This window comes from Trifolium pratense, linkage group LG2, assembly GCF_020283565.1.
Source record: "Trifolium pratense cultivar HEN17-A07 linkage group LG2, ARS_RC_1.1, whole genome shotgun sequence".
Lineage (NCBI taxonomy): Eukaryota > Viridiplantae > Streptophyta > Magnoliopsida > Fabales > Fabaceae > Trifolium > Trifolium pratense.
In genome coordinates, this window is record NC_060060.1 from 10,235,809 (window position 1) to 10,263,691 (window position 27,883).

Below are 27,883 nucleotides of genomic sequence, written 5' to 3' on the forward strand. Positions count from 1 at the left end.
ATTTAAGTGTGCAGGACTTAGATTCAATTAAGCTCTGATTAAAGATCAGAAGATAAGGACTTCAGAAGTTTGTAAGCGATCAGAAGATTGTGAGACTCAGAAGTTGTACTCTTCAGACGATGAAGTCTTCAGAACTTCTTAAGGTCTTAGCTTCATCAAACTCTGATAATCTTCTTGAAGTTTGTAAAGATTCTCTTTTGCAAGTCAACTCTTCTACCAATGAAGAAAAGGACCTTTCAAGCCTGATCAGAACAGCTAATCTCCTTCTGTCTGTCCTCTTTTGAGAACGTGGGTCATCAGTGGTGTTAGCTGAATAAGGAAAGTCTTCTCTGCAGTAGTCAAAGTACCTGAAGCTCTTTCTCAGTTTTAGATACAACCAAACTGCATCAAGACAGGCTGCTTGAAGACAAAAGATTATCTACTTCAACGGTCTTCTTTGCAACGACTCTTTTCTAGTCATATATATATACTAAAGGAATCAGTTGTATTTTTAATTAAGAATTAAGAATCAAGAATCAAGGATCAAGGATCAAGGATTATTAACACGCTCGAACAAACTCTGAATTCCTCATACAAAGCTCTGAACCTTTGAACTGTGTTGTTGCACTTTTAGTTCAAATATTTAGTATTTGTTCTTCTAGGTTCTGACTAAGAGCTGTTGTATACATTCTATTTTTCATTTCATTTGTACTTGAGAAGTCTCTTGCTTGTGTGCTTGAGCATTGTGGTGAAGTCTCTTGCTTGTGTGCTTGAGCAGTTGTAATCTTGTGTGATTATAGTGAAATCCCTTGGAAGTGCAAGGGGACTGGACTACTCTCGTTTTGTGAGAGGAACCAGTATAAATTGTTTGTGTGATCTCTCTCTCTCTCTTAACTTGTTTTATTGAGTTATTTATCCGCTGTTGTTGAGGTTAAGTTAAGAACTTGAAAAAGTTTTAAACTTGACTAAAACACAATTCAATCCCCCCTTCTTGTATTTTCACACCTTCATACATGTCCTCGGACAAAAGAAAAATATTTTTGTTTTTTTTTTTTTTCAAAAGGATTTTATTTGGAAGTTGAAACCCACTAACACTGCATGCCACACAATTCGTTACTATTCCTGTGATATTGGTTCGCACGAATAATCATTTTCCTTAAACCACCATAGAAAATGCATGAATGGAAAACACACGGTATGGTTGATAATTGATGAGTTGATATAATGATATGTAAATATCAATGATCAAATTATCTATTTGCATACGTATTCTTTACTTATATCAAGTATCAAATTCTCTGTTAGTCTGCCTTCATACTACTTTCTCATCAGTGCAATCTGCATTTCTCTTCTTCTCGTGGTCTTGCTACATATCAACACACTCTTATCATCTTCCTCTATTTTTCTCTATACAAGTGTGCAATTCATCAGCATCCATAATTTTTTCTTATAAATCATATTGATATAAATATAATTATTAGCGACTTTGCATGATTGCATCATGCAAGAATTGTTTTATCTTAGTATTTGAATATTAAATAATTTTTTAATATTTTATGGGAATTCAAATTTTTTATGCTACTTATTAATTAGAACTCAAATTGTAGATTCGTCCTTAGGCCACCAAAATCATAGAAATGAGTCTGATTTAAGCTATAGAAAATGTTAAGAATGTCTAATAGGGAGTATCTATTTGTCCCTGTAAGCGTAGTTCAATTGGTATAAATATTTCATTTTATATGCAAAGCCTTCGAACTCAAAATCTATCACTTATTTGAATAAATTTTTAGTCATATTAAATTACTTGTAAAAAAAAATACCACAAAACCAAAATTTAGAAGAGACGACACATTGTGTCAAAAAAAAAAAAAAAAAGAGACGACACATGAGACGTGGACGTGGAGAATTGTCCATGTAATGTAATATAATAAGTCCACAGACAAATCAGAAACAAACACACAAACAAAAGTACCAACCAACCAACCAACAGAACAAATGAGTACTAAATGAATCCCAACCTTTTTTTGTTTTTACAGTACTAAATATCCCAACTAAAAAGAAAGAAACCCTTTTGAGTTTATTTATACTACTTTCACGAAGAATAACTAACAACAATGGATTCCAATGATTCGGGTCGGGTGATATCTGGACCCACGAATCCAATGGTAACACCTCTTCTAACAGATCACTATCAATTCACAATGGCTTACGCTTACTGGAAAGCTTCCAAACATCAAGAACGTGCTGTGTAAGTCTTCTTCATTCATTATCATGTCAGTCAAATTTGATACGTGATGATTTTTATTTTTATTTTTTTTTATTTTTTTTTTTATTTTTTTTTTTTTATACGTGATGATTTATTAGTATAAGATTCGGTTTTTCAATTTCAGGTTTGATTTGTATTTTCGTAAGAATCCATTTGGTGGAGAATATACTATCTTTGCTGGTTTAGAAGAATGTGTGAGGTTCATTTCAAATTACAAGATATCTGAGGATCAGATTCATTTTATTAAGAATAATTTGCCTCCTTCATGTGAGGTAACTAACTAACTAACTAATTATTGATTAATATATTCAATGTATAATTTGACTTTGCTAATTTTATTGATTAAATTTAAATCATAGGATGGTTTCTTTGACTATCTTAGAGGAATTGACTGTTCTGATGTTGAGGTGTATGCGATTCCCGAAGGAACTGTTGTTTTTCCTAAGGTTCCCCTGATGAGAATTGAAGGTCCAGTTGCAGTGAGTACTTGTTATATACTTATTATTACTTTTAGTTTTATTTCTCTCAAGGACTATCAACGTCTTACATTAAATCGTCGTTTCTATTGTTTAGGTTGTTCAATTGCTGGAAACACCTATTGTTAATCTAATTAATTATGCATCATTAGTTTCTACTAATGCAGCAAGGCACCGTTTTGTTGCTGGGAAATCTAAAACTTTACTTGAATTTGGACTACGAAGGGCTCAGGTTACTACCAAGTCTTACTGGAAAAAAAATGAGTTAGTTTAGGAAATCATTACTTAATTAATATTCATCGAAAGAATGTTAATTTGATGCAGGGGCCTGATGGTGGAGTAAGTGCATCAAAGTACTGTTATATTGGAGGGTTTGATGCAACAAGGTATCCTCTATTAAACAACTTCAATTCCAATTCGTTTGGCACGGTATTAGGGAGGACATGTTCATAATATTATGTGTATATATCAAATTATCAGGACATCCTTTAACATTTTGTTTTGCTTTAGGAAATTTTTAATTTCTTCTGTTTGCTTGTGTATAATAACTTTGTTTTTCATGTGGCACACCATTAGCAATGTTGCAGCGGGAAGGTTATTCGGGATCCCCCTCCGTGGCACTCATTCGCATGCCTTCGTTAGCTCATATATGGTGCGTGTGCAACCATTTCATTGAGTTTTTTTGATATATTTAGATAATGTTTATGAAGATAATTCCAATGATTTTATGCTTGTCATTTCATTTGTAATACATTAACATAACCATATATAGGTTAAAGGGAAAGGTTTCTGTTTGATGTATTCATTCCATTCAAAATGCCTAAAGAGACAAAATCTAATTAATATTTTCAAATATAATTACTATGTTTTTCAAAGGAGAGTTCAAGTTTTTTTAATGGAAGAAAATGTTTAGTAAATAGTGATGAGGCATGCTATTTAGTGGGAAAATAGGGTATAATAGTTAATTGATTCAAACAAAGAAACCTTTTTGGTGATTCAAACCCTCTTATCAAATTTCTATTATCATGTTATGCTTTATTATGATATTATAATTTGAACCATATTCTGTTACTCCGTATTTCCTTTGCTTAATTTTGTCTGTCCTGCAGAGCCTTGGTGAGATTACAGAAAAATCGCTGCGTAAAAAAGATGGTTCAAGTACATGTGTAGATTTTGTTAGTTTGGTTCAAAAATGGCTGAACAAAATTAAGGTAACATCCATACTGATTTATTCTTGTGGTTCTTAGCTGAATTATTTTGGGGGGAGTAGGGATTTGGTTTGATGTCATACTGGTATAACCACTTACGAGTGACAGCAATAATGTTCTATCGAGTTGTTAATGGTATACCTATTACGGTGTTTTTAAACAAAATAGGGTCACATTAGGTTTTTCCTTTTTGATAACTTGCAACTCAAATTGTTATCAAGTTATGATTGCTTTGTACTTAGTTTCCTACATTTGTAAAGTTGAATTTTGTCATGGATTAGGCATCACTATATTGTTTACCCCTTTTCAGATCTATTCGATATTGTTTACACTCCAATTTCTTCCACATGTGACCATTCTTATTGCATATATTTATGTTTTGCACGCTTCTATCAAAGATGTATTTGTCAACGTATGATCCATGTTGTGTTTCACTATGCAGTGGTCAGATTCGCTATGTGGCATTTTTTCTGATACCAATAAAAGTGAGCTGACGGCATTCATATCATATGCATTGGCATTTCCTGATAACTTTCTTGCCCTTGTAGACACTTACGATGTAAGTATTTATTATTATATTAGTTATAGTTACTTTATATTTCTTACAATATACATGTATAATTTGGCAGCACTATAATCTGCAATGTCCAATGGTTGTAGAAGGTCACATTTATGTCTCTGTTAACAGGTCATGAGAAGTGGAGTTCCTAACTTCTGTGCAGTTGCATTAGCTCTCAGTGATTTAGGGTATGTCAAGATGTTTTCCGTGTTTACCAATATCACTTGATTTTAGGGTTTACTTAGCTATTTGAACTCTTTTTCTTTCTTATTTTGCTTGTGTGAGTTTCTTTCTTGATTGCTAAAATTGTTTATTTTTTCGCATGTGCCTATTTTTTATGCAAATGTTGCTTGTGTTGAGAAGCTATTACCTGTGCAGATACAAAGCAGTTGGCATTAGACTGGACTCTGGTGACCTTGCATATTTGTCTTGCGAGTCTAGGAAGTTCTTTTGTTCTATTGAGAAGGAATTTGAATTGCCCGGTTTCGGAAAGATGAGTATCACAGCTAGCAATGACCTTAATGAAGAAACACTAGATGCTTTAAATAAACAGGTAAATTTTATTTGGAAACTGAAACTTGTAGCTTTTTTATTTATATCAAAATTCTAGAAAATTATTTGGTGGTTTAGACATTATAATAATTTTAAATGTAACATTGACACTTACATAGTTTCTCTTTCTCATAATATTCTACTTTTTTTTTTTGTATTGGATTGCATTTTGTTCGGTAGGGTCATGAGGTTGATGCCTATGGAATTGGGACATACCTGGTTACATGTTATGCGCAAGCAGCTTTAGGTGTTGTTTTCAAGCTGGTTGAGATAAATAATCAACCTCGTATCAAACTTTCTGAAGATGTCTCAAAGGTTTGAACACAGCTAATGCAAATGGATTCATCTATTCACATTTTATTATAAATCTATAATAATCTTTCTCTCTTTTTGTTCCTTTCTTTGTTTTTCAGGTCTCTATTCCATGTAAGAAGCGAATTTATAGATTGTATGGGAAAGAAACTTATCCCTTGGTTGACTTAATAACCGGAGAAAACGAACCCCCTCCGAAGGTAGCTTTTAACTTAATTTCAAACAACAACAATAGGTTTAATTCGCGTCAGTTTTCCATTATGTTGGCTAACACAGAAGTCACTTCCGAATAAAGTGGTAGTTATTTAACTACAACTTTTTTGTTTGAATTTTGAATTTAACCATTACTTTTTCAATCATTTTATTGTAAATTGGTCTATGTCATAGAGATTCAACTAAGTTTTACGTTGGCTGTTGACTGACTAACACAACATTATGGCGTCATTTGATCTATGTAGTCGACACCACTTTGTGGGATAAGGCTTGGCTGTTGTTTTTATTGTAAATTGGACTTTTCTTAAATCAAATCCTTATAAATGTATGCATATATTTTTTGGACTTTTTTATTACTGTAGGTAGGACAAAGAATTCTGTGTCGTCACCCCTTTCAAGAATCTAAGAGAGCATATGTAGTGCCACAGCATGTTGAGGAGCTTCAAAGATGTTACTGTGCTGGGAGTTCAGGTAAAAAAAAAACTCTTAACATATCGATAAACAGAAGCTTATTGTAACTTTACTTGCATTTATTACCAATTCTGATATAGTAATATATTCAATAAATAAATGTAGCTTATGACAGTAAATTTTTTTTTTAACATGCTATTGATTTATTGAAGATAAAAAGAGAGAAACTTTACCACCTTTAAAAGACATAAGAGAGCGATGCATCAAGCAACTCGAACAGATGCGACCTGATCACATGAGGAGACTTAATCCAACTCCATACAAGGTTTGTTGCTTTAAATTATTCTATATACTTCATTTTATACGATTTTTTTAAATATTTTTTACTTTGGCCAGGTTAGTGTCAGTGCAAAATTATACGACTACATTCATTTCTTGTGGCTCAACGAGGCACCTGTTGGGGAGCTGCAGTAACAAAGGAAATAAAATGGCACGGCTCTTTGTGATTGGGACTCAAAGGATTGAAATAGAAGTACAAGTTTCATACATACAGACAGAGGATATACATGTAGTATTTAAAATGTTCAAATTATATGAGCCTGTATATTATTATGTTGGAGTAATCATTATTCTTTCAAGAGTTCTGGGCAATAAATTTGATTGGCCCTTGTGGGACCTGCCTACTTTGCAATTAGGGTATCTAAGAGAGTTTCATAGACTAATGATACCGTACCTTAACTTTTTTATCATTGGAGTTTCATGACGTGGCACATAGGGTATCAAAATTGATGATACCAATACCTTAAATAAGGTATCGTATCATCAATTAAATGTTATTATTATTTTTGTTTTTGGTATATAAATCTAATTTAATAGCTTCTATATATGTCAAAACATTACTATTTGTTATTAATATATTATACTCAAAAGGTAGTATCACCATTGGAGTAAAATATGTATGAGTTGCATAAATATTACATGACATTATAGGGACCACTTGTTAATAATGTATGATACCCAAAGTGGTATCACCATTAGAGATGCTATTACATACATGTAATATTGATCAGATTTAATTGCATTTTTTACTCTAGTTTATTGACTGGGATTTTTATCTTCCTATTTTTAATTAGCGATTTTGACCCTCAACAGTTTCCTCTTCTTTTTTTTTTCTTTTTTCTTTCTCTATACTGTATATTGTTATCTTTTGGATTGTTTCTCCAGTTATTATTTAAGTGTGGGATAAAGATTTTTGTCAAAAAAGTGTGGGACAAATAAAAGGTTTCATCACAAAGGGCCTTTTTTTCTTACCAATTAAGAACCAACCTATTTAGTAAGTATTTGTTTTCATTACCAAGGAGTGTTTGTTTCCACTAGCAAGGAAATTTATGAATGTTTTTAGGCACACACCCAACATGAAGATTAAGGCATTGCGGGAGGAAGCTAAAACAAAGTGGGTGTGTCAGCTGATTTGGTACTTAACATATATTGCTAGAACTTGTGTTGGAGAACTACTGCAATAACTTCAACAAGATGAAAAAAAATGTGATGATACACTACGCAAACTAAATGCAAATAGAATAACTATTGATCAATGATATTTTACAGAATAAAATTGGCTCAATTACTCTTGTTCGCTAGAGAAACGACCTAAAAATGTTTTAGATAGAAAGTCAAACCATGAAAACATGTGATGCAATGTATCAACCAATATTTATAATTATAGAGATGACATAGAAATGTATTTAATGTCTCTAAAATGTCTTTATTTATAGAGAAAACTTGTCTCTTTTAGTGAAGAAAAATAACTTTTGAAAAGTTTCTATAATAGCCGTTGAGAACCAAGTGATTCAGTGTAGTATCAACTGTCAAACTAATGGTGCTAATCCAATTTAACATTGCAACCTTCCAAAAAAAAATATTTTGGAAATTATCTCCAACACATAATGTTAGTACAAATTCATGTAATGTTATTACGATGTCATAAGTTAACTTCTATTATTAAGCCTATTAACATGCACACTAACTTGTAATCAGTGATACAAACATATATTACATCAATTTGTGTTGAACAGAACCTTACATTGATACAACTGTTTTGACAGGTTTTGCTTCTTAAATTGACCAATTAGTAAAATCACGGTCTGGATAAACATGTTTACAAATATTTGTATTGTTCTATGGATAATTACATAATCAACAAACCATTTCTGCTTTAATCAACCAAGGATGGTGCCTGTAAACTTCACATTCTGAATACTAATCAAGACCATGACAGCATGACTCCACCTCTAAGTTACGACCCCCTTGCTGGTGTGGATTTACATATGAGCATCTGGACTAACAAAATTTGGCATTAAACCTGCTAATTAAATTGTAACAACCAGATCCTGCAGCTTCACCCACCCAAAGGCACAACGGTCCCTGATCTTTTGTATTGTTGATGCAGCAAGATCAACTATTGGCCTAATTTTGATCAACTCCTTCTCTATTGGTATCCTAGACTTTGCCTCCATCTGGAGTAATAAATACATTAACCATAATCAGTTGATTGTTATATGATGAACAGATTCTCTTTAAATTTTAACTGGTTTGCATAAGCTTTTTTTTTAAAAAAAATATATCCATTAAGCCTGTCCTCACATCTAGTGACATACCTTTTCTATACAACAAACAGTATCAAACACATGACAAAAATATGATAGCTGCTTGTACAAGTCGGCTTCAGTGTACTGAAAAATCAAAGAAATATTTTGTTAATTCAAAAAACCAAAGCATTAAAACTTCATTATTACATATATGTTACAGATGTTCATATTCAACAGGTTCATGGAGTAAAACCTTTCTATTAAGATGCCCGTTGCAGCGAGGATAATTTGGACAAACAGTTCCTCGCTCAGAATCACCAACCAAACGAAAGCTGACACTTCGTGTTGTATGCTTGCATGTTTCATCATCACACTGGATGCAGAATCAGATGAGCACAGAGACATCTAATTTTACAGGCTATTAATATGCACAATATTCTTTAGAGTGGTGACTTACCATTAGTAAACCTCTATAATACATTAAAACATACTTCTCTGCTTGCCGTTTGACCTGACATGAAGCAACAAGCATATGCTCAGGAACAATATTCTATGTCAAATCAAAACAATCATGTTATTAAATATCACTGTGATATCCATGATCTGAAATCAACATAAAAACCTTCCTAGCTGAAATGGCAGCTGAATAATACATTTTTGGAGAAGACTTGATCTTAAATTAATGATACCTGATTGGCTATCATTGAAGGAGAAATTCTACCAACACCATTTTCAAAGCATTTGGGACAGCACAGCTTACGCCAGAAATTGTAGTCAGATTCCTCCACGCCTAAGCTGGTTGGCTTTTCATTTCCCAACATACAAATAGATTTGAACACAGGTGGGCAGTCAAATGTACCAGAGCAGCTGGGGCATGACAAGACCAGCGACTCACATCCCCGATACCTGCATTTAATTTTATCACATCCAACCCATTAATTATTTACAGCTAGAAAAACCTGTTCAAAAGGAATCTGGAAAACAAAAATAGATAAAGAAGCTCAAAAACTTCAAAACATAATTTATAACTACTGTAACTTGTATGTCTGCAAACAAATGCTAAACAGTAAAACGAAAGCTATCCCATCTCAAAATTAACATTGTAACAATTAACTGATACTTTAGAAACAAGATGTACCTCTCCTCATCATCACCAGCAAACAAGAGTGAGCTTGTAGGATCGTCGCCTAAAGCTTCACTTGATTTATGTTGAAACTGTAAACGCCAATACAAAAGAACAGTTGATATAAAAAATAATTAAAATAAATCACCGAATGCCGAGACAAACCAAAAAGTTTTACCTTTGATGTGTCAAGCCCTAAACAATCAGCAAGTCTTTCAGGGCTTGTACCCTGAATAGATGCACAAAGACGTGATACCACAGGATGAATCTGCACAGGGAAAAGAAAATACTAAACAGATTAGTAGAGTACTCAGTAACCATTGCCACTTATAAAATTAAGTATTAAACCACAAGGCACCTGTTGTGACAAATAGTAATCAATATCAATTAGCCATGTCCCCTGTTCTTGTTTTAGTTCATCAGGATGTCTGGCACGTAGAGCAATTCCCGTTGCACTGCCTGAACTACCACCCTACTCAAAAAAGAAAATAATAATAATAAAATACAAAGAAGCAAAACTGCGTATGACAAAACTTCAAACGCCCAATGTATACATATTAAGGTTATCCCTGGTTGGCCTTTGATTGAGCAATAAAATAACAAACCTGTTCACAGCAAATTATATAAGGGATCGTATCACCAACAGAGCAACCAGAGGAGTAACCTTGTTGCTTCAATCTTTGTGCCACCTGTATGTTGATCGACAAAACTATCCTCAGAATTGAGCAGATCAAAGCATAAGAAAACACAGACCAGATCATTTAAAGTGAAGGAAAATAAAAAATAGTTTGTACTCACAAGAACATGTGGCTGGTTTTTGGCATCAGGATATGCTTCGGGTGGTTTTGTCAATGTCTTTGTGATGACATATTTTTCTAGTGCTACTTGTCCGTTCCTCATTTCTTCTTGTACCTGTATTAATAGTAACATTCAATGGTTGGCTGAAAAAATAAACCTCATACTTCAATTTTATGAAAACTTAAAAGGTAGGGAAAAATCTACTATAACAACATCTCCAATAAACTACAATGCCTTCTCCTATGATTAATTACACCAATAAAAAGAAGTGTCGTCCGCCAATGACAGACCCAATCAAATTTGGATGTGTATCAAGGCATCTGGGCGACAAACCACACTGCAATAGCATTTGACTCTTCAGCAAGGTGTATAGAGCCCAATGATCCAAGAAGCGTCTTCCTTTTAAATTCTCCAATCACATGGTTGGTTATTATAAGCAAATGTTTGATACTATAAGACATCACAATTTACCTTTATGAGAGAGTTGTGAATTGATTCGACGACATCTTCGCATGACCTGTAAGCATGGAAGCCATAATATTAAGTTGCCATTCAAATGAGTAAATATTGCATCTGAGATAGCCGGATAATGCAATAGGAACATACCCTCCCGACAAAATTTGAGTCAAGCAAAAATCTCCTAAATCTTTCGCTAATAAGCTCCAGTCACGGCGGACAATATCAAGACCTTTGCGTTCAATAACCTGCACTGTACGTTAATCCCACTGGCATGTTCTTCTAAGATGGTAGATAATGCAAAATAACAAAATAAGCATACCTCATATGGGGTGCCATCTTTAAACTGCACCTTAACAGCTGCATATTTCTTTTTCTTGAGAAGTAGCATCCTCTTATACAAACCATCAAGATCAATTTCTAAGCACCTATATTTCTTATTGACCTAATGAAAAATTAAAGGAGAAATCACAGATCAGAAGATCATTAGATCAAAAACAAAAACTACAAAGGAAAATCACCAAATAGTGCAAAACAATAAGATAAGACCTCATTGCAGCAGTTTGAAATTTACATAGCAAACTCGCCAATGGCAAGAAACAAGAAATACAAACATTTTAAACATCAAATGCTCAGTCTAGAAAAAATCACTAAATATATTCCATTTCAATTTCATGTGGGGATAAAAGGCTGAAATTTTTTGCCTCTAACATACCGTTTTGCAAAAGTTAAGCAGAAATGTAAGGTAAACATCAACCCAATTACCGTAAGTTTGTCATATAGGTTCAAAGGAACTTGACACAGCTATTAGTTAAATCTTACCTCTTGAATAACTTTCTTAGATATTGAAGTTGCTTTTGCAATATCATCTAGCCCACTGTAAACCATTATTGAATCAGTATCACCATAGATCACCTATAAGACAGTACAATAATTAAGAGCTAATACCACAACCAATCAAATCAAATGATTCATATACATAATAAAATCGTACAATACTTCAAGAAACAGTACAGTAGAACTAACCTCTAAATTCAAGTTATTTTGAACAAGATCAACAGTACTTTGTAGAATCTCCCTTCCCTGTATGACAATAAACACATAGGTGAAAATGCACATGTCTGAGACTATTGTATGGTAATCACTGGTTTTGCAGAACAAGCCAACATATTCTTCTTACTTGTAGGGTTATGAGCTCAGCCAGTGGCTTTGCATAAAATCTTGAATTGGAAAATCCCAGGCATCCATACATACTGCATCATACACCATAAAATTTTGTTATTGCGGGAGGAAGAACAAAACGTAATTTTGGGCACTCAGAACTAGATGCTAGGAAAAACCAAGATAAATACCTGTTTGCAGTAAGCTTTAGTGCTTGCTGCTGAATGTCCAGTTGCTGGCGTTTAAGACCAGATGCAGTCTTCATCCATGTCTTCACATCTCGCCTCCACTTAACAAGCTTTTTGAGCAACTAGCAAAACAAACAAATAAAAATAAACATATGCATCTAATATCTGCAGTCTTGCAAATAAATATTCAAGGACCTTGATTGTGCCATTCTTGGTCAATGTAATCAACAGAGGTGCATTCTGACAGAATTCTAAAACGGTGTTTTTTAGAGAATTTAAAATGTTTATCATAAATAGTTGTTTGAGAAGTGAAAAGAACAATTTTAAATTTTAGGGTTCGTTATCATCTCTCTTGGCCCAAAATCAAGTATTTGAAATTACAGCTCTGTTTTTGTAGGTGAAATTTCTAAAACCTGTCTCTCTCCTTTCTCCAACTCTAACTAACCAGGACAGCCATGGCTTTACCTTACTTATATGCTATGCTCTGAAGTGACTTTATTTCTATCTGGTTCAATCGCATTGCCAAATTGGAATAGCGAGGTAATAATAATCATATAAAAGACGGTCAAATCCTATTTTGATGCTAAAAAACATCCGTCGTAGCAGTTGGATACATCAAACCTGAAGTTCAAAAGAATCTAACATTTTTACCTCTGGCAAGACTCCAGTTGTTTTACTGGATGGCAGACGAGGAAAAGATTCATCTGCAGATCTTTCAACGGTTGTGAAGCAGATATTATATTCCTGCAATGCAGTTCAGTAAGTTGCAAATAGAAGAGACTGCCATTAGAGACAAAGCATAAAATAGACAAAATGCCAAAGGAGAGTGAAAGTGTCGCCAAAACCAGAAGCATATTTTGGAGAAAATTACCAACCTGAATGATAGAAGGGTACAGACTGTTGAAGTCCAGAAGTAATATATATTTGTCGTATAGACCCTTCTTTGGCTCTAAAACCAGCCCTCCAGCATAGGAAGCAGCCTTTTTGCTTTTCTTATGATCACTTTCAGAAGCATCATTATGATAGTTTGCATCGTTAATATCTGCATCATCAAAGTTGCTACCGTCGACGCCATGAGTTACTCTGCGTTTTGTCAACTTTGTTTCTTTTGTGTTATTAGAAAACTTGTCTGGAACAATATATTTCTTTTTATGGAACTCGTGCAACAAAAGATACTCCACCCTCTGTGCCCGGGCACCCTGAAATAGAAAACATTAGACATGAGCTCTGACTGCTATATCATGTACAATATCAAATTAAGCCGGCAAATAAATGCTGCAAGGGCTCACCTGAAGAGTTTTTCCCCATAGATTGCCACTTATATTAGTCAACTGGCGTGTGAGAGGAAGGACACTCAAATAAAACATGAGTTCCATGGACAACCATGCATCCGTTTCACCATATTCAATCTGACCAAATCAAGAATACTATGACAACCAGGATAGAGGCATGTAATATAATTATCATGTTTGGTCAATCAAGAATGTCAGATGGAAGTAGTAAGTTGCTCGACCCACACCACTTTCTCAAAACAACTAGTTGAGAAGATACTCTAACTTAATCAACATAGATTCTGCATTGTTTATTATAGTCTTAAGATACTCTGCAGTAAAACTACAAACTACTTCCAACACTTATCACTTTGAAGTTTCAACAACTCAAATAGTTGGTCAGAAGCATTATTATCAAGTTCAATCTAGTGCTAATATCAACAATAGTACAATGCAAAGCAAGAGAAAATAAAGTTCTAACATCAACAACCATGACAACTGCCATATTTCAATATCTATGTGTGCAGCCAATAGCATAATGTATCTAAGATTGTTTATGATGCAGAAAATCAGAAATAAAAAAGTTCAATAACTATGAAATGCTAATCAATGGAAAAAGCAACTCATGTTTAACCTGCAAAATGAATGCCTCAAATAGCTCAACGACAATTTTTTTGATAAAAAAAGGAAAGAAAAAACTGTTCGGGGACAGTGGCACATACTAGCTCCATCAGGGATTTTGCAGTTTGAAACATTTTTGGAACGTCATGTGGGGCAACTTCCTTCCGAGACTGGTTCAGCTGTGTTTTTGCAAGGTGGGTTAAAGAATAACTAACCTGGAAGAACAATGAAAGTAGTTAGTAAGAAATAAAATCAAAACCAAGATTCCTGGTTGGCAAGATTTATCGACAAATTTTTACCTCCTTTAATAGGTCTCGGGAACACAAATACGTATCACAAAGAAGCCGACCGGCAACACAAGACATTATAGCAGGATCAGCTCCAAAACCAAATGTTTTGCCCCTTCTATCGAGCTTAGGCATCGTAGAACGGTTGAGACGGCCCAGTTTAGACCACATGCTGCTTGGTACTCTGCAAGCCTGCACAAGTTTTTTTGTGTGTTTAAGGTGCAACATCTTCGTAGTGTAAAATGCAAGTTGATATACCATGAAAAGAAAACGAGCAATTGTATTGGGAATAGGAAATTCAAGATAAAGCTTGAAGTTGTGGAGCTTAAAAAGTCAGATGCAAACTCAGTCCTCCATATGAATTGTAATACTTCATTTAATTTAATAATTGTCTGAAGTTGCATCATAATCAACTCTAACAACAAAACTTTGGTCTTATGTGACTTTCATACTACTTTCTGTCTAGTCCAAACAATTTGAACCAATTGTTTATCAGTGAGATATCATACATTTGAAAGCAAAGAATAATGAAAAAGGCTATAAACTGAAAGAAACAATTCAATTAATTTCTATTCAATGTGAAAAGGTCATATGATTGGACAAGAAAAGGTTTCAGAGAAGCAGCTAAATTCTAACCTGAGATCTGTGGAGAAGAACATCCAGATCAAATCCAGAAATATTATGTCCAACAAGAACATCGCTATCCATCTTGTGTAATTGTAACATTAGACGATTTAACAAAGCTCTTTCACTGAAAAACAAGTAAATAAACATGTCAATCCTGGAAGTAAGCATATAATACTTAAGCAAAATCTTGCTATTTCTCAATAGCATAATATTTGAACTCTAAAGAAGACATATAGTCATGGATATAAGTAAAATGCTCAAACTATTAACAAGTCTTTTAAATTTTTCACCTGCTTTCAACACAAAGAACATTTGACCCAGCTTTTACGTTTCTGTCTGTGACCTCTGTATTGAATCCCATTGGAAATATATTCCCATCAAGTTTGCGAATAACAGTAAAATGGGTCAGCATTCCAGGTCTCTTCCACTCTGAAGCCAGCATAGGAGTGTCAATCTAAAAAGTCAAACACAAAAGGTTGTTGTTGATCATATTTTTCACCTTAACTACAACTTATATAGTATAGAAAACTAGTACATATCTTTAAAGCTGATAAGAATATTCAAGCTGTCAATGAGGGCATACACAGATATATTTACATACGGAACCTTTACAGGTATTAAGTTCAAGCTTCAATTTGCTTTAAGCTTCATGGAATACAAAGAAATATTCAATTATCTGACTTTGTAAGCAGAAGTATGCTACATTATTAAGAACTTGGCATATATGCAATCATCATAAGTTCCAACATATTATGCAAGGTTCAAAGGATATTACATCAGCCTGAATATTACCTTACAACAAACAATATTACATCAGCCTGAATATTTAAACACAAGAACCTGAGTGTAATTGCCTGAAGCTTAAAGCTTCATATTAGCACAAGTCCATGTTACATTAAGAGAACATGAGATTAAATTGAGTCGAAGTTACCCATTCCGAACTCCCATATATATGCATCAACAACCACATTAACTGAATAAAAGATTGTGGGTTTTAATAAAGTAAATATATTTGTAAAGGTTGTTAGTGAGCACTGGTTTGGTAGTTCATTCACCGTGTATGCATCATTACCATTCAAAATATACGAAATCTATTAAAATCAGAGTTTGAAATGTATGTATGTATGTATGTAGCTATCAATATTTCTTATCATGTGAAAAGAAATATCTAACATTTAGAAGTGGCAAAGCAATGATAATTTTGCCAGACATAACAAACTCAACAAGCATATATTGACAGTAAATCAAGCCTCCCTGAAAAATAATACATTGGCGTATAAAAATATATATTCAGAAGCGCTGGTACGCATGTGCACATATATCAATTCACTTTGAGCTCATGAAAAAAGATAACATGTGTTATATGTAACAAATTCAAAGTGATGGCAAGAAAACTAAACACTATTAAAAAAACTGTAAACAACCTTAACCATATTGCAACTGACAACAGATGCAGACACAATTTCATTTATGTTCTGTTTTTCATTTATGGTGGTCTTCAAGTTTATTGCTGTGACAACCACAGGAGGAATCACGAGAGTGATTTTTGAGGAAGATGAAGAAGAAACCCTGATGTCTTTAGGAGAATCAACAGTCACTTCAAATTTGCACCAGCTAACCTGTAAGCACAAACAAGCTGCTAAGATTTAAAAAAGAAAAAGGAGGCCTGTGTATAGGGGGAAAAAATCTCACCCTTTGGGAAGCTGAGCAGGTAGAAAAGTTTGAAACTTGTAGCCATGAAGGCCCCTTAATTTTTCTTTTAATCAGAAATAGCTCAAGTGCACTGCAGGTAGGTGGGGGGGATACAGTCAGTTCATCTGCTTTTCTGACAGAAATTATTATTTATTTTAAGGACACTTTTCGGCACAAGTTCGGGAATTTTAGCACCGATAAGTCATTTTGGAAAGCTTCGAATGACCGAACAAAAATGTTTCAGTGGAATAGATTTTTTAAGTACCATGAGTTATGACAGACAAAATAAACACATCCAAAAATAATGAGTTCCTAAGTTTCAGAAAGGCTTGTTCAATATTCTTCCTTCGAGATGCATACTTTAATTATAACCAGAACATCACAGGATGGCAATACCTGCTTCGAGCTCCAAGAAGAGCACAGAAACTTTCTCCTTTGAGGTCTACTGGAAGCGCTGTATCCTGCAATGGTTAAAATATTGTAGTAAACATTGGAACAAATTACATAAGCGTTACAAGCTCGTGGGGAAATAATGAAGACATACTTTGACACTTTTAAATTTGAATTGAGAATGTTAATAGATTTAACAGTGTACCTTGAACGGATAATTTATTTTCACCACATAATTTTCACCTGCAGGAATGTCAGATCGTTCAAATGCATATTTCCTCTGCAAAAATGAGCATGGAGTCAAAATAGAAAGACAGGCAAAAATAATGTTTACACAAAGGCATCACATAACTTATTTATGCATTTGAGACATCAGAATTTATTTATCAGCAAACCTTAACAGGTGCCATGCTAAAGGTAGAAACACCCAGATCCACCAGATGTTTTGCTATCTCATTCTTTATATCAGATACTGCATCCTACAATTTTAAAGAGAGGTGTGAGAAAATAGACTTTATCAACTCTGGCCAACAGAAATTAGGTAAGAAATCAAACAAAAATAGTTATATACAATTATGCATGATGTCAACATAGTAAAAAAAAAACTTACTTGCAGCTTTTTACGGAAATCCGTGGGAGAAACTCGAGACTCTTGGACATCTTTCTCAAGCTTTATCATCTCATCGATGGAATGCAAAGGATGACTTGGAATTGCATAGACACACCTCTGCATGTTCTTTACAACAACACAGCAACTCTGATACAAATTCCCTGTTTTGACCTAATTATCAACAAGAATACTGATAGTCAAAGTCATTTTCATTATTCAAGTTAAACTCATTGGCAGAAATGAGTAACCGACTGTTTCATGCAACCCGGCTTTCTGTTGGCCAAGTCCCAAAAACAAAGCTAAAAAACTCAACTTCACAATGTGACTCGACAACTAGCCATTTTGATAAGACCTTGACACCAGAAAACTAACATCTTATATGTGAGTAAAAATACATCCATACATCATTATGATAAAAAAGGTAATTCAATTATATTCGTTCTCGCTGAGGATGTGTACTAGGGACGCAATATGATAGATGAAAACATGTGAGTGGGAAAAATAAACTCTCTAGTACACACTTTAGAGCAAACAACTAAGAAGTAGTAATGATGGCTTCCATAGCATATTTATGGTAGTTGAGGCAGAAGAACAAGACTACAAATAGTAAGGCAAGTCATAAAATGTTGCAATCTTCTCAAAGAAATCAACGAAAACAATTATGATATAGGAACTTAAAAAGAGAAATTGCTAGTTCAAAAATTAACAGAACACTAAAATAGTAACAAGGGAAACACTTCAATTCGAATCACAAAATTACCTTCCCAAACAAATAAAGAGTACCCATATTGGCTCCATAATACTCCTCATAAGCATCAATTATGTAGAAAGGAAGTGATCCCTCTGGCTCCAAATTGAACTCAGAGTTTTGTTGATTATTCGAATTCGAATCAGCAACATTTGTTTCCCCGCATCCACCAGCACCACTCCTCGCTGCCTTCCAACCAGCAGTAGCATACGACTTCGGATCCACCACCTCTTGATTAACTTTCGCATTCAAAGTGAAACCCTCCTTTTTAATAACAGGTTTTGCTCCCATTTCATCCTCTTTCGCCTTCGCGACTTTCTCTTCAACTAAATCCCCATTACTCGGAGAAGACCAATCATTAGATTCCACTACCATTTGTCCCTCATCATTTCCCAAACTTTCATTCACTTCTACTTCACACTTTTGCTCTAACCCTAACCTAGATCCATTATCCTTATTAACCTTAACCGATTCAGTATCAACATTTGAAATTACAAAATTCTGGTGCAAAGAACCTCTTACAGATTCAGCAGAGTGCTTAATCTGCACAGCATCGTTGGAAACTGAAGACGAATTGGATTGCACTTTTCTACGGCTGAGTTTATCAGTCTCATCCGGCGCAAACTCCTTGAGAACCTCGTCAACGAGGCTCTCGCAAGCCTTATCGTCTCTACTTTTCTTGAAAACAGCGGAAGTAAACATGGAAGACACTCTCTGCCCTCCCATCATAGCAGCAGCGGCTGAGAGCTTAGCAGCAGAAGAAGAAGGACGTTTAGTATTAGTTTGAGAATTATCTTTCTTCCGTTTAGGTTTCTCCGACTCACCTTCAGATTCATCGTCAGAAAGGGAGAAACCGGCTTTGGACCAATCCTCTTCTTCGCCTTCGTCGCCGTAACCGATGCCTTCATCGTCGACGATGAATGACCGCGCTTGATCGCGGCGGCTAGCGACTAGGGCGTTGTATTCTTCTTCCGGGATTGTGTCGTAGATAGGGTTTTCTAACCTGATTTGAGGTCCGGCGGTGTCGGATCCACGATCGCCGGATCGACGTGCTTTGAGACGCTCTAATGCTTGGCTGCGGGCGGTGGAATCGGGTCCTCTGGTTGGTCTTCGCTTCCTGCTTGATGAGCCATCTTCATCCGCCATATCTCTCTCTCTCTCTCTCTCTCTAACTCGGTGACTGTGATCTCAGAAATGAAGAAGAGGACGAAAATGCGGCGCTAGGTATTTTTTACCGTTTAAGAATGATAACGCGGGAAACCGCATCGTTTTTGGCGCGCTTCTAAAACTAAAGAATTTGGATTTTTTTTTCTATCTACACAACCCATTTTATCTTTTGCACCTCTCACGCACAAATTATTTAATGGAAAAGCTAACATGTGCGGTTAAGGTACTTGTTAGTTGTTACCATAAGGAGACGTTTCATTCACGGATGATAAATTTATTCTCACCCATTTTTTTGGGAATAAAAACATGGAAAATGAGAAGTTATTTTATTCCATGAAATATTTTATACGCGGGAAATAATTTTTTAACTACGTGAAATACATTATAGTTTTTTTTATTACAAAACATTTATATCTATATCTATATAGTATATACAATACTATACTAAAGGTAACTAATGCAAACCCTAATGTCCCTTTGAAAATCCTAACTCCCTTCGTGAAACCCTAATGTCCACTAACTAATTGGCCAAGTGACACATGTAATGTTTGCAATCCACGTGGACTCCTAATCTCCTATATCCAATGATCAAGTGACATGTGTAACCCTATCATATATAATTCAATAGTCATGTGACACCACTGTGAAACCATAATGTCCCAAATTCAGTGTAACATATACATGGTGTGACTCCAAGCACTCACATGATCATGCATGGGTATCATGAGTCAACAAAAGTCGTGTGTGTATGTCTAAATATTTGTATTAAAAAAATAAATTAATATCATTTTTAATTTTTTTAAAGAAAATTAAGAATAGACTAAAATAACACTAATCGTCTATTTCATAGTTCTTGAAATCATTGAATATTGTAACAAAATACATAGAAATTTTGTAGAAATTGTAATAATTGATTAAAAAAATTATTTAACATGATAAATAACATTTAAGCAAATATGTATTTTTTATATAATTGTCCTTCAAAATTGAATGCAAAGAGATCTGAAAAATAGACTCAATTTTATGTTGCGCAAGTAAGACAAAGGTCTTGCAATGTGTACAAGTTAATTTTTATTATTAGATCAATAAATTTCAGCATTAAATCAAATGAAATATTTGTACCAAAAAAAATAAATTCAAATGAGATATAATGAGAATTATTGATCATTGATAAAAAATACTTTTATGTAGCGTGCAAGACTATTTTCCTCAAGCACAAAATAAACTAGATATTGAAATGCATACATAAAAATAGCATGAAAAAACAAGAAAGATATTTATGTTTAAACACATGAGTGAATTTATAGAGGAAGAAGTTACTCCATTTGTTATGCTAAGTAGCTACACTTTAGAGTGGTTAGTTTTTTTATTATTATTGTTAATGACCTTTTAGTTTCTAACGACTCATTTGGCTCAGCTTTTTTTAGAATTTATGCAAATAACTTATGCAATATAAACTAGGTTTTATGTTATTTTATAAGGTCATACTAGTGCAAATTTTAATTTTATAAGCTATTTTATCATAAACTACCTTGACAAACTTATAATAATATATAAAAATTGCATAAGCTGTTTGTATAAATTCTAAAAAAAGTTGGGTCAAACGAGCCCTAAAACTCCACTAAATTTCGCTTATACTTTTTCATAAATATAATATACAATCCCCTAAATAAATCATATATAATAGTATAATATAAGTAGTTTAATAGAGGTGTGAAGTTTTGGACCGACGAAATAACACATGTAGCTAGAGATACGGATTACGGGGACATTGTTATCTTTTAAGGGCGGATGCTAGCGTGGGTGTGAGGAACATATCTCTCACTGGTGAGAGAGTATTTTCACCGGCTATCATAGGTTTTTCCTGTTTTTTTTTTTTTAAGTAATTATTAATTATTAATTGAGAATTGAGAATATAATATTTTAATTATTATTATTAACAAAAACAAATACTTTCTCACGTAACAAATCCTTCCATCTTCTTCCTTCCCTGTAAATCGCAGGATCTAACAAGTTGGTGTGGACGAGGAAATTGAATTGGCTAAACAAGTTGACAAACCCTTCTTTACCTCAAATTTTCAAATCCTTCCATTGTAGCAAATCAACATTCATACTTTCATTGTAGCAAATCAAACGAGCAAAGACAACTGGTTTGGATCGATCGAGAAGCAGAGCAAAGTGAAGACAACGGAAGGTTCTTTGAGGTAAGTTTATCCGGCTTAATTATTTCCCTTAAATCCTTCATTTTTTGTCGACTATTCACGCTAGAATCCGCCTCAAATTCATAAAGATTTTCATAGATATGTTTATGAAATAGGGATGGTTAAACATTTGCTATGTCTGTTAAATATGTAGGCTTTGAGTCATGGAGGGTAGACCAAACAGTCAAAATCCATTGTTCGTGAACGTAGCTTCAGGGGAAGTAAGTGAATGTTGCTATTATGTTTTAATTTTTTAAATTTTGATAGTATTTTAAATAGTAACATTCAATCAAAATTTTAAAATTTTCTTGTCATATAACTACATATTATTTGGAGAATTGTTTATATAAAAAATTTGGATTTTATTTTTGTTAACGACTAAATTGTCCGGTAAAAAATTTGTGAGGATCAAAATGAGTCTTCACTCTAAAATTTATATGCAATGACCCTTTAAAACTTACATTGTTGGAATTCTCAAATACAATTTTATGCACAATCTGGTTTACTCAATTTTGCCCACCAAGTGTTTGCTGAAATGTGTGAGCAATGTGTTCTCTCTCGCAGTTTTTGGTAGGTTGTGTGTTTCAATTGTGCGAGTTAGGTAAATATACAGTTCATGGATTGGAAATTTTATAGTTATCTCCTAAACTGTTGATTATCTATGCAGATGTTGTTAGAGAGTTGTTGAACAAGTGGCCAGATCTTACTCAAATGATCGATGAGAATGGGAATTCTGCATTGCATCATGCTTGTAATAAAGGACACAGAGAGATTGTATGGATACTACTAACACGCGATTCAAATCTTTCTTTACAATACAACAACAATGGTTATACACCATTGCATCTTGCAGTGATGAATGGGAAAGTCTCAATCCTCAACGATTTTGTATCGGGAAGTGCTGCATCGTTTCACTATACCACAAGAGAAGAAGAGACAGTATTTCATTTAGCTGTGAGATATGGATGCTATGATGCTTTGGTTTTCTTGGTGCAGGTTGCAAATGGTACAAACTTATTGCACTGCCAAGATAGATATGGCAACACTGTCTTACATCTAGCAGTTTCAGGCGGTCGCCATAAGGTAAGAAATTGATGTGAGTTTTGAATATTGGAACCAAATTTTGGTACATATTATCCTTCAATATTATTCTATTCAATAGTTAAGGATTATTTTTCATCACAGTTTTATAATCATTGTAGATGACAGATTTCTTGATCAACAAGACAAAGCTGGATATCAATATTAGGAATAGTGAAGGGATCACAGCACTTGACATTCTTGATCAGGCTATGGACAGCATAGAAAATAGGTACCTACAAGCAACATTCATCCGAGCTGGTGCTAAGAGAAGCCTCCAATCTTCCTCCTTTTCACTTGAACTAGACAAGACCAATTTTCCCTCACCACCATCTAGGCGTTCTCCGTCGCGAAGGTATATATCTAATGAAATGGAAGTGCTAAGCGAAGTGGTTTCTTATGATTGTATTAGTCCTCCACCGGTTAGCAAAAGCACTGAATCTAGATCACCTCAGCCTCAAATAAGTGAGAGGTTTGAGAATGGAACCTATAATCCATATTACTTCTCACCGACTAATTTAGTGAAACACAAGCATCATAATAACAAAGAAAAAACGGAAAATATGAACCATACTAAGAGGAAAAACTATCATGAGATGCACAAAGAGGCAATACTAAATGCAAGAAACACTATTGTATTAGTGGCTGTTTTGATTGCAACTGTAACTTTTGCTGCTGGTATTAGTCCACCTGGTGGTGTGTACCAAGAAGGACCAATGAGAGGCAAATCAATGGTTGGTAAAACATCAGCTTTTAAGGTATTTGCAATAAGCAATAACATAGCACTTTTCACCTCATTATCTATAGTTATTGTTCTTGTTAGTGTCATTCCATTTAGAAGAAAACCACAAACAATACTATTGATCATTGCTCACAAGGTTATGTGGGTCGCTGTTGCGTTTATGGCAACTGGTTATGTTGCAGCTACATGGGTGATTTTGCCACATAATCAAGGGATGCAATGGCTAACTGTTGTGTTAATAGCACTTGGTGGTGGCTCTTTAGGTACAATTTTCATTGGTCTTAGCGTGATGCTTGTTGAACATTGGCTTAGGAAATCTAAGTGGAGAAAGAAAAGAAAGGAAAGTGGGGATGGAAATGCAGATTCAGATAAGGAAAGTGAAAATTCAGATTTTCAAAGCTCTTATCTACAAGGTTACCATTCATATTGATTCATTTGTTGGCTCCTAAGATGAAAATATTATGTACTATGTGTAGAAAATTATTTGTACATTAAATATCACTTCTTCAAGAATGTTAACTATGTATATTCCAAAATATTTTCTAAAACTGTTTCATACAGCAGAATCAGGCAGAAAAAGTTATAGCACGGTAACATCGGAAATTCTAAACCACTATCTTCATATCTTATCGCGATGTTTATCGAATCTTATCAATTTGTTTTAACTGGAAAGAGATCAGTGACAACAATATTTAGGAAGTTAGTTTTATCTTTTCCTAGTCATCAAATGCATTTGCTGTTTATGATTAAGTATAAACAATGAATACTGATTCGTGGTAGGAACGCCTAATATATGAACTAATGCAATGATTCAACCCATAAGCCAACGGTTATAAAAGAGAAAGTCAAGATTTGAACATAAATAGTAGTTCAATACAATACAAAAACCATAATGAAATCAAATGATACTAGACTAGTAGAAATGGGAAAAAATTCAAATGGTAATAATGCCTAAACAACTCAAATTTCAGAAGAATCGATGAAAGAAAAACAACTAGTTAAACACCATAACAAGACATTTTAGAGTGCTAACATCATCACAATTCCAAATGTGATCAAAGTAGACAGAAAACTTGAAGCAAGCACCATGGTGGAAGATGAAGTAGCCTGATCCACGGAATCAGAAGAATAAGGTGAATCCGAAGGAGCCATGATCGGTGATGAACCTTCAGGCGGAACTGCAATGGTGGTAGGTGGAGATGCTGGAATTGAATGCGGCGCCATAACTTCAACGAGCAATTTTTGGCCATGGTTGCAATGATCATCAGTTCCACTTATGAAATAGAAAGGTCCTGATCTGTCAAGATTAAAAGTGCTCTTTCCATTGGTGAAAGTAGTGATTGGTGCACTTGTGTCACAGTTGAAGTAATCAAATTTCTCCACACTAAGAACCTAAAAAATTGTCGTAAAAATAAAATTGGTTTTTTCTTAACCCTTACAATTACAATAATAAAGGTGCATCAAGTTTTGAAATTAATACAGTTTCTTTATATATATTTTGATTTTAAAAACTTAGAGTGTGTTTGGATGAGGGATTCTAGAAATTCAAGGGATTTTAAATACTAAGCAATTCAATTGATTCAATTGAATTCCCTTGATTTTCAAATTCCAGTGTTTGGATAAAGTGTTGAAATTCCATCAATTGTAAAATTCTTTGTTTGGGTAATGTAATTGAATTTCCTTCATTTAATTTTATTTATTTTAATAAAATCGATCCTAAACCCAAAAATTGGCCGAAAAACTGAAAAATCGGTCAAAAATCATAAATCGGCTGAAAACCTAAATTCGACTATAAATCCTAAAATCGGCCGAAAAACCTAAAATCGGCCGAAAACCATAAAATCGGCCGATAATCCGAAAAAATTGAGTTTTTTGGGTTTAGGGACGATTTTAGATTCTTCGGCCGATTTTTTGGATGTTGGCCGATTTTGGGTTTTCGGTCGATTTTTGGTTTTTCGGCCGATTTTTTGGGTTTTCGGCCGATTTTAGGATTTATAGTCGATTTTAGGTTTTTTTGCCGATTTTTCGGGTTTCCGGCCGATTTTAGGGTTTATAGTCGATTTTTTGGATTTTGGCTGATTTTAGGTTTTCAGCCGATTTTTTGGGTTTTCGGTCGATTTTTGGTTTTTCGGTCAATTTTTTGGGTTTTCGGCCGATTTTAGGGTTTATAGTCGATTTTTTAATTTTGGCCGATTTTAGGTTTTTTTTGCCGATTTTTCGGGTTTCCGGCCGATTTTAGGGTTTATAGTCAATTTTTTCGATTTTGGCCGATTTTAGGTTTTCGGCCGATTTTTTGGGTTTTCGGTCGATTTTTGGTTTTTCGGCCTATTTTTTGGATTTTCAGCCGATTTTATGGTTTATTGACGATTTTTTAAATTTTGGCAGATTTTAGGTTTTTCTGCCAATTTTTTGAGTTTTCGGCCGTTTTTAGTGTTTATAGTCGATTTTTGGGGCTTTTGGCCGATTTTAGGTTTTTTCTGCCGATTTTTGGATTTTCGGCCGATTTAGCGTTTATCGTAGATTTTAAGTTTTTCGGCTAATTTTAGGTTTTACGATCAATTAGTAATTTTTAAAAGTTTATGAAGAAGAAAGAATTTCAAATTATTTGGTTTTAGATGTCATTTTGAAATTCTCTAAATTAAACTTGAACAAAATACTTCATAAATTTCAATCATTTTGAAAATTCTTCAAATTTTCATCCAAACAATGAAATTCATCTCAAATCATTTGAATTCCCTCAAAACATTACTTTACCCCAAAAAATTCCCTCATCCAAACACACTCTTAAAATAATTCACAGGGAAAGTAATATCAAATTCCAAAAAATAATTATTAACTTCAATCAAATCATTCATAAAAGTATAAGGAGAATGTTAACTTGTGTCCTTAAGGGCACATGTTAAAGAGATAAATGTGGAAAATATTTATTGAACTTGTGGTGTATTCAATTCTATAAACATTAAATGTTTTCTATCATTAAATGTTATATTTATATTTTTAGGTAGCTTAACATGTGCCCTTAGGGCACAAGTTAACATAACCCAAAGTATAAAAGAAAAGATAAATTAAAAAAAAACCTACTAATACACTGTAGCAATAATTTCCCTGTAAATCATCCACACCATTCATTGTATTTCCAACACATCTAGTGGTGGAAAATTAGTCTTCACCAGTGGGAGACATCATCCACTTACCCACGCTAGCATCCCCCTCTTTTAAGTGGGGTCAAAAGGTCAGAGTGAGTGATTATTGGTTGTTTTTCTCCATATTTTAATCAAATTGCTTGCAATTTTTTCAAAGGAAACTATCTCATAAAGTACCCGACCAAAAGAGGATATAAATTGTTGTCCTGGGTGCTTGAATTGTTGTTACAATTTTTATGCCGTGTTATAAAGATTGGGTGGCTAGATGATCAAATGTTCCAAGTTAACGAATGAAACTCGAGTTGACTGAGTTTGAGTTCGGGTGACACCCGATAATATTGGTGTGGGTTTAATATCAGTCAAACTCACACCCGAAATTCATACACTCATCCGAAATATGTTAAATTACCTAATTACCCCCATATATGTGTGTTAAAGTAAAATTAGATTTTTCACAATTTCCTCTCATAGAAATAGAATGTCTCCTCACTCACTCCATTTTTCCGCTGCACACTCACTCCACTACTTGGTTTGATTCTCGTTCATTTTATTTATGTCAAGTTGTAAGATGGATGTCTGATACCTCCGACGTGTAGTTAGTGAAAGAAGCATTGTTCTGCAAAAGCTGCTACATGGGAGTCATATTTTTTGGATCGGCAGACCAGGTTTGATGAACTCATGAAAGATTAAATAGGAGACAAAATGAATATCAGAGTTGGATCTAAGTTTGATGATCCGATTGAGCTTTAATTTATTATGGTTATGTATTTTATTTTAGTCATTTTGATGTTTTTTTGCATATGGTTATGTACCTAATTTTAGCAAATTTGCACATGATTATATACTTAATTTTTGTTTAGCAAATTTGCATATGATTATGTACTTTATTAGTTTGAAGAAATTTTCCATATGCGCTATTCAGAAACCACCAAATAATACAAAACTTGAAAAAAACAATAAATTTCATAAATTAGACACAAAAGTTACATCGATTAATACACTTCGTCAAGTGTT

The 27,883-nt window shown here is 34.0% G+C and overlaps 4 protein-coding genes across 8 annotated transcripts; 2 read left to right on the top strand and 2 right to left on the bottom strand.

Annotated features, from left to right (window-relative positions):
* Window positions 1-1,931: 1,931 nt before the first annotated feature.
* On the top strand, window positions 1,932-6,886 carry LOC123905855 (nicotinate phosphoribosyltransferase 2-like). Of its 2 annotated transcripts, none has more exons than XM_045955622.1 (15): window positions 1,932-2,227; window positions 2,370-2,517; window positions 2,605-2,724; window positions 2,819-2,953; window positions 3,046-3,107; window positions 3,298-3,373; window positions 3,831-3,932; window positions 4,372-4,488; window positions 4,618-4,676; window positions 4,867-5,041; window positions 5,221-5,355; window positions 5,454-5,552; window positions 5,928-6,036; window positions 6,189-6,301; window positions 6,373-6,886. In XM_045955622.1, the coding sequence occupies exons 1-15, from the start codon at window positions 2,094-2,096 to the stop codon at window positions 6,448-6,450; spliced, it is 1,662 nt and encodes a 553-aa protein (XP_045811578.1). In that variant the 5' UTR covers window positions 1,932-2,093; the 3' UTR covers window positions 6,451-6,886. The 2 variants fall into 2 exon arrangements, with proteins under 2 accessions (XP_045811578.1, XP_045811577.1); XM_045955621.1 differs by having other exon boundaries at window positions 1,936-2,227; window positions 6,378-6,777.
* Window positions 6,887-7,999: 1,113 nt separating this feature from the next.
* On the bottom strand, window positions 8,000-19,790 carry LOC123905856 (DNA polymerase alpha catalytic subunit-like). The gene is made up of 31 exons (XM_045955623.1): window positions 18,549-19,790; window positions 17,789-17,959; window positions 17,574-17,657; window positions 17,384-17,458; window positions 17,185-17,249; window positions 16,789-16,879; window positions 16,521-16,715; window positions 15,387-15,550; window positions 15,106-15,220; window positions 14,482-14,661; window positions 14,284-14,397; window positions 13,580-13,699; window positions 13,166-13,489; window positions 12,942-13,034; window positions 12,294-12,412; window positions 12,122-12,194; window positions 11,968-12,024; window positions 11,764-11,856; window positions 11,264-11,386; window positions 11,092-11,189; window positions 10,957-11,002; window positions 10,486-10,599; window positions 10,293-10,376; window positions 10,046-10,159; window positions 9,866-9,955; window positions 9,703-9,779; window positions 9,254-9,470; window positions 9,022-9,075; window positions 8,818-8,937; window positions 8,634-8,708; window positions 8,000-8,492 (listed from the first exon to the last, which is right to left on the bottom strand). Exons 1-31 carry the CDS (start codon window positions 19,680-19,682, stop codon window positions 8,346-8,348), a joined length of 4,626 nt encoding a protein of 1,541 aa, XP_045811579.1. The 5' UTR covers window positions 19,683-19,790; the 3' UTR covers window positions 8,000-8,345.
* A 1,689-nt stretch (window positions 19,791-21,479) lies between these two features.
* Window positions 21,480-24,336, top strand: LOC123905857 (ankyrin repeat-containing protein ITN1-like). Of its 4 annotated transcripts, none has more exons than XM_045955626.1 (5): window positions 21,480-21,560; window positions 21,707-21,907; window positions 22,059-22,125; window positions 22,572-22,987; window positions 23,107-24,336. In XM_045955626.1, exons 4-5 carry the CDS (start codon window positions 22,616-22,618, stop codon window positions 24,154-24,156), a joined length of 1,422 nt encoding a protein of 473 aa, XP_045811582.1. In that variant the 5' UTR covers window positions 21,480-21,560; window positions 21,707-21,907; window positions 22,059-22,125; window positions 22,572-22,615; the 3' UTR covers window positions 24,157-24,336. The 4 variants fall into 4 exon arrangements, with proteins under 4 accessions (XP_045811582.1, XP_045811580.1, XP_045811581.1 ...); XM_045955624.1 differs by having other exon boundaries at window positions 21,515-21,530; XM_045955625.1 differs by lacking the exon at window positions 21,480-21,560 and having other exon boundaries at window positions 21,624-21,907.
* A 410-nt stretch (window positions 24,337-24,746) lies between these two features.
* Window positions 24,747-26,855, bottom strand: LOC123904137 (early nodulin-like protein 1). Its single transcript, XM_045953832.1, has 2 exons — window positions 26,808-26,855; window positions 24,747-25,118 (listed from the first exon to the last, which is right to left on the bottom strand). The coding sequence occupies exons 1-2, from the start codon at window positions 26,853-26,855 to the stop codon at window positions 24,747-24,749; spliced, it is 420 nt and encodes a 139-aa protein (XP_045809788.1).
* Between the last annotated feature and the right edge of the window lie 1,028 nt (window positions 26,856-27,883).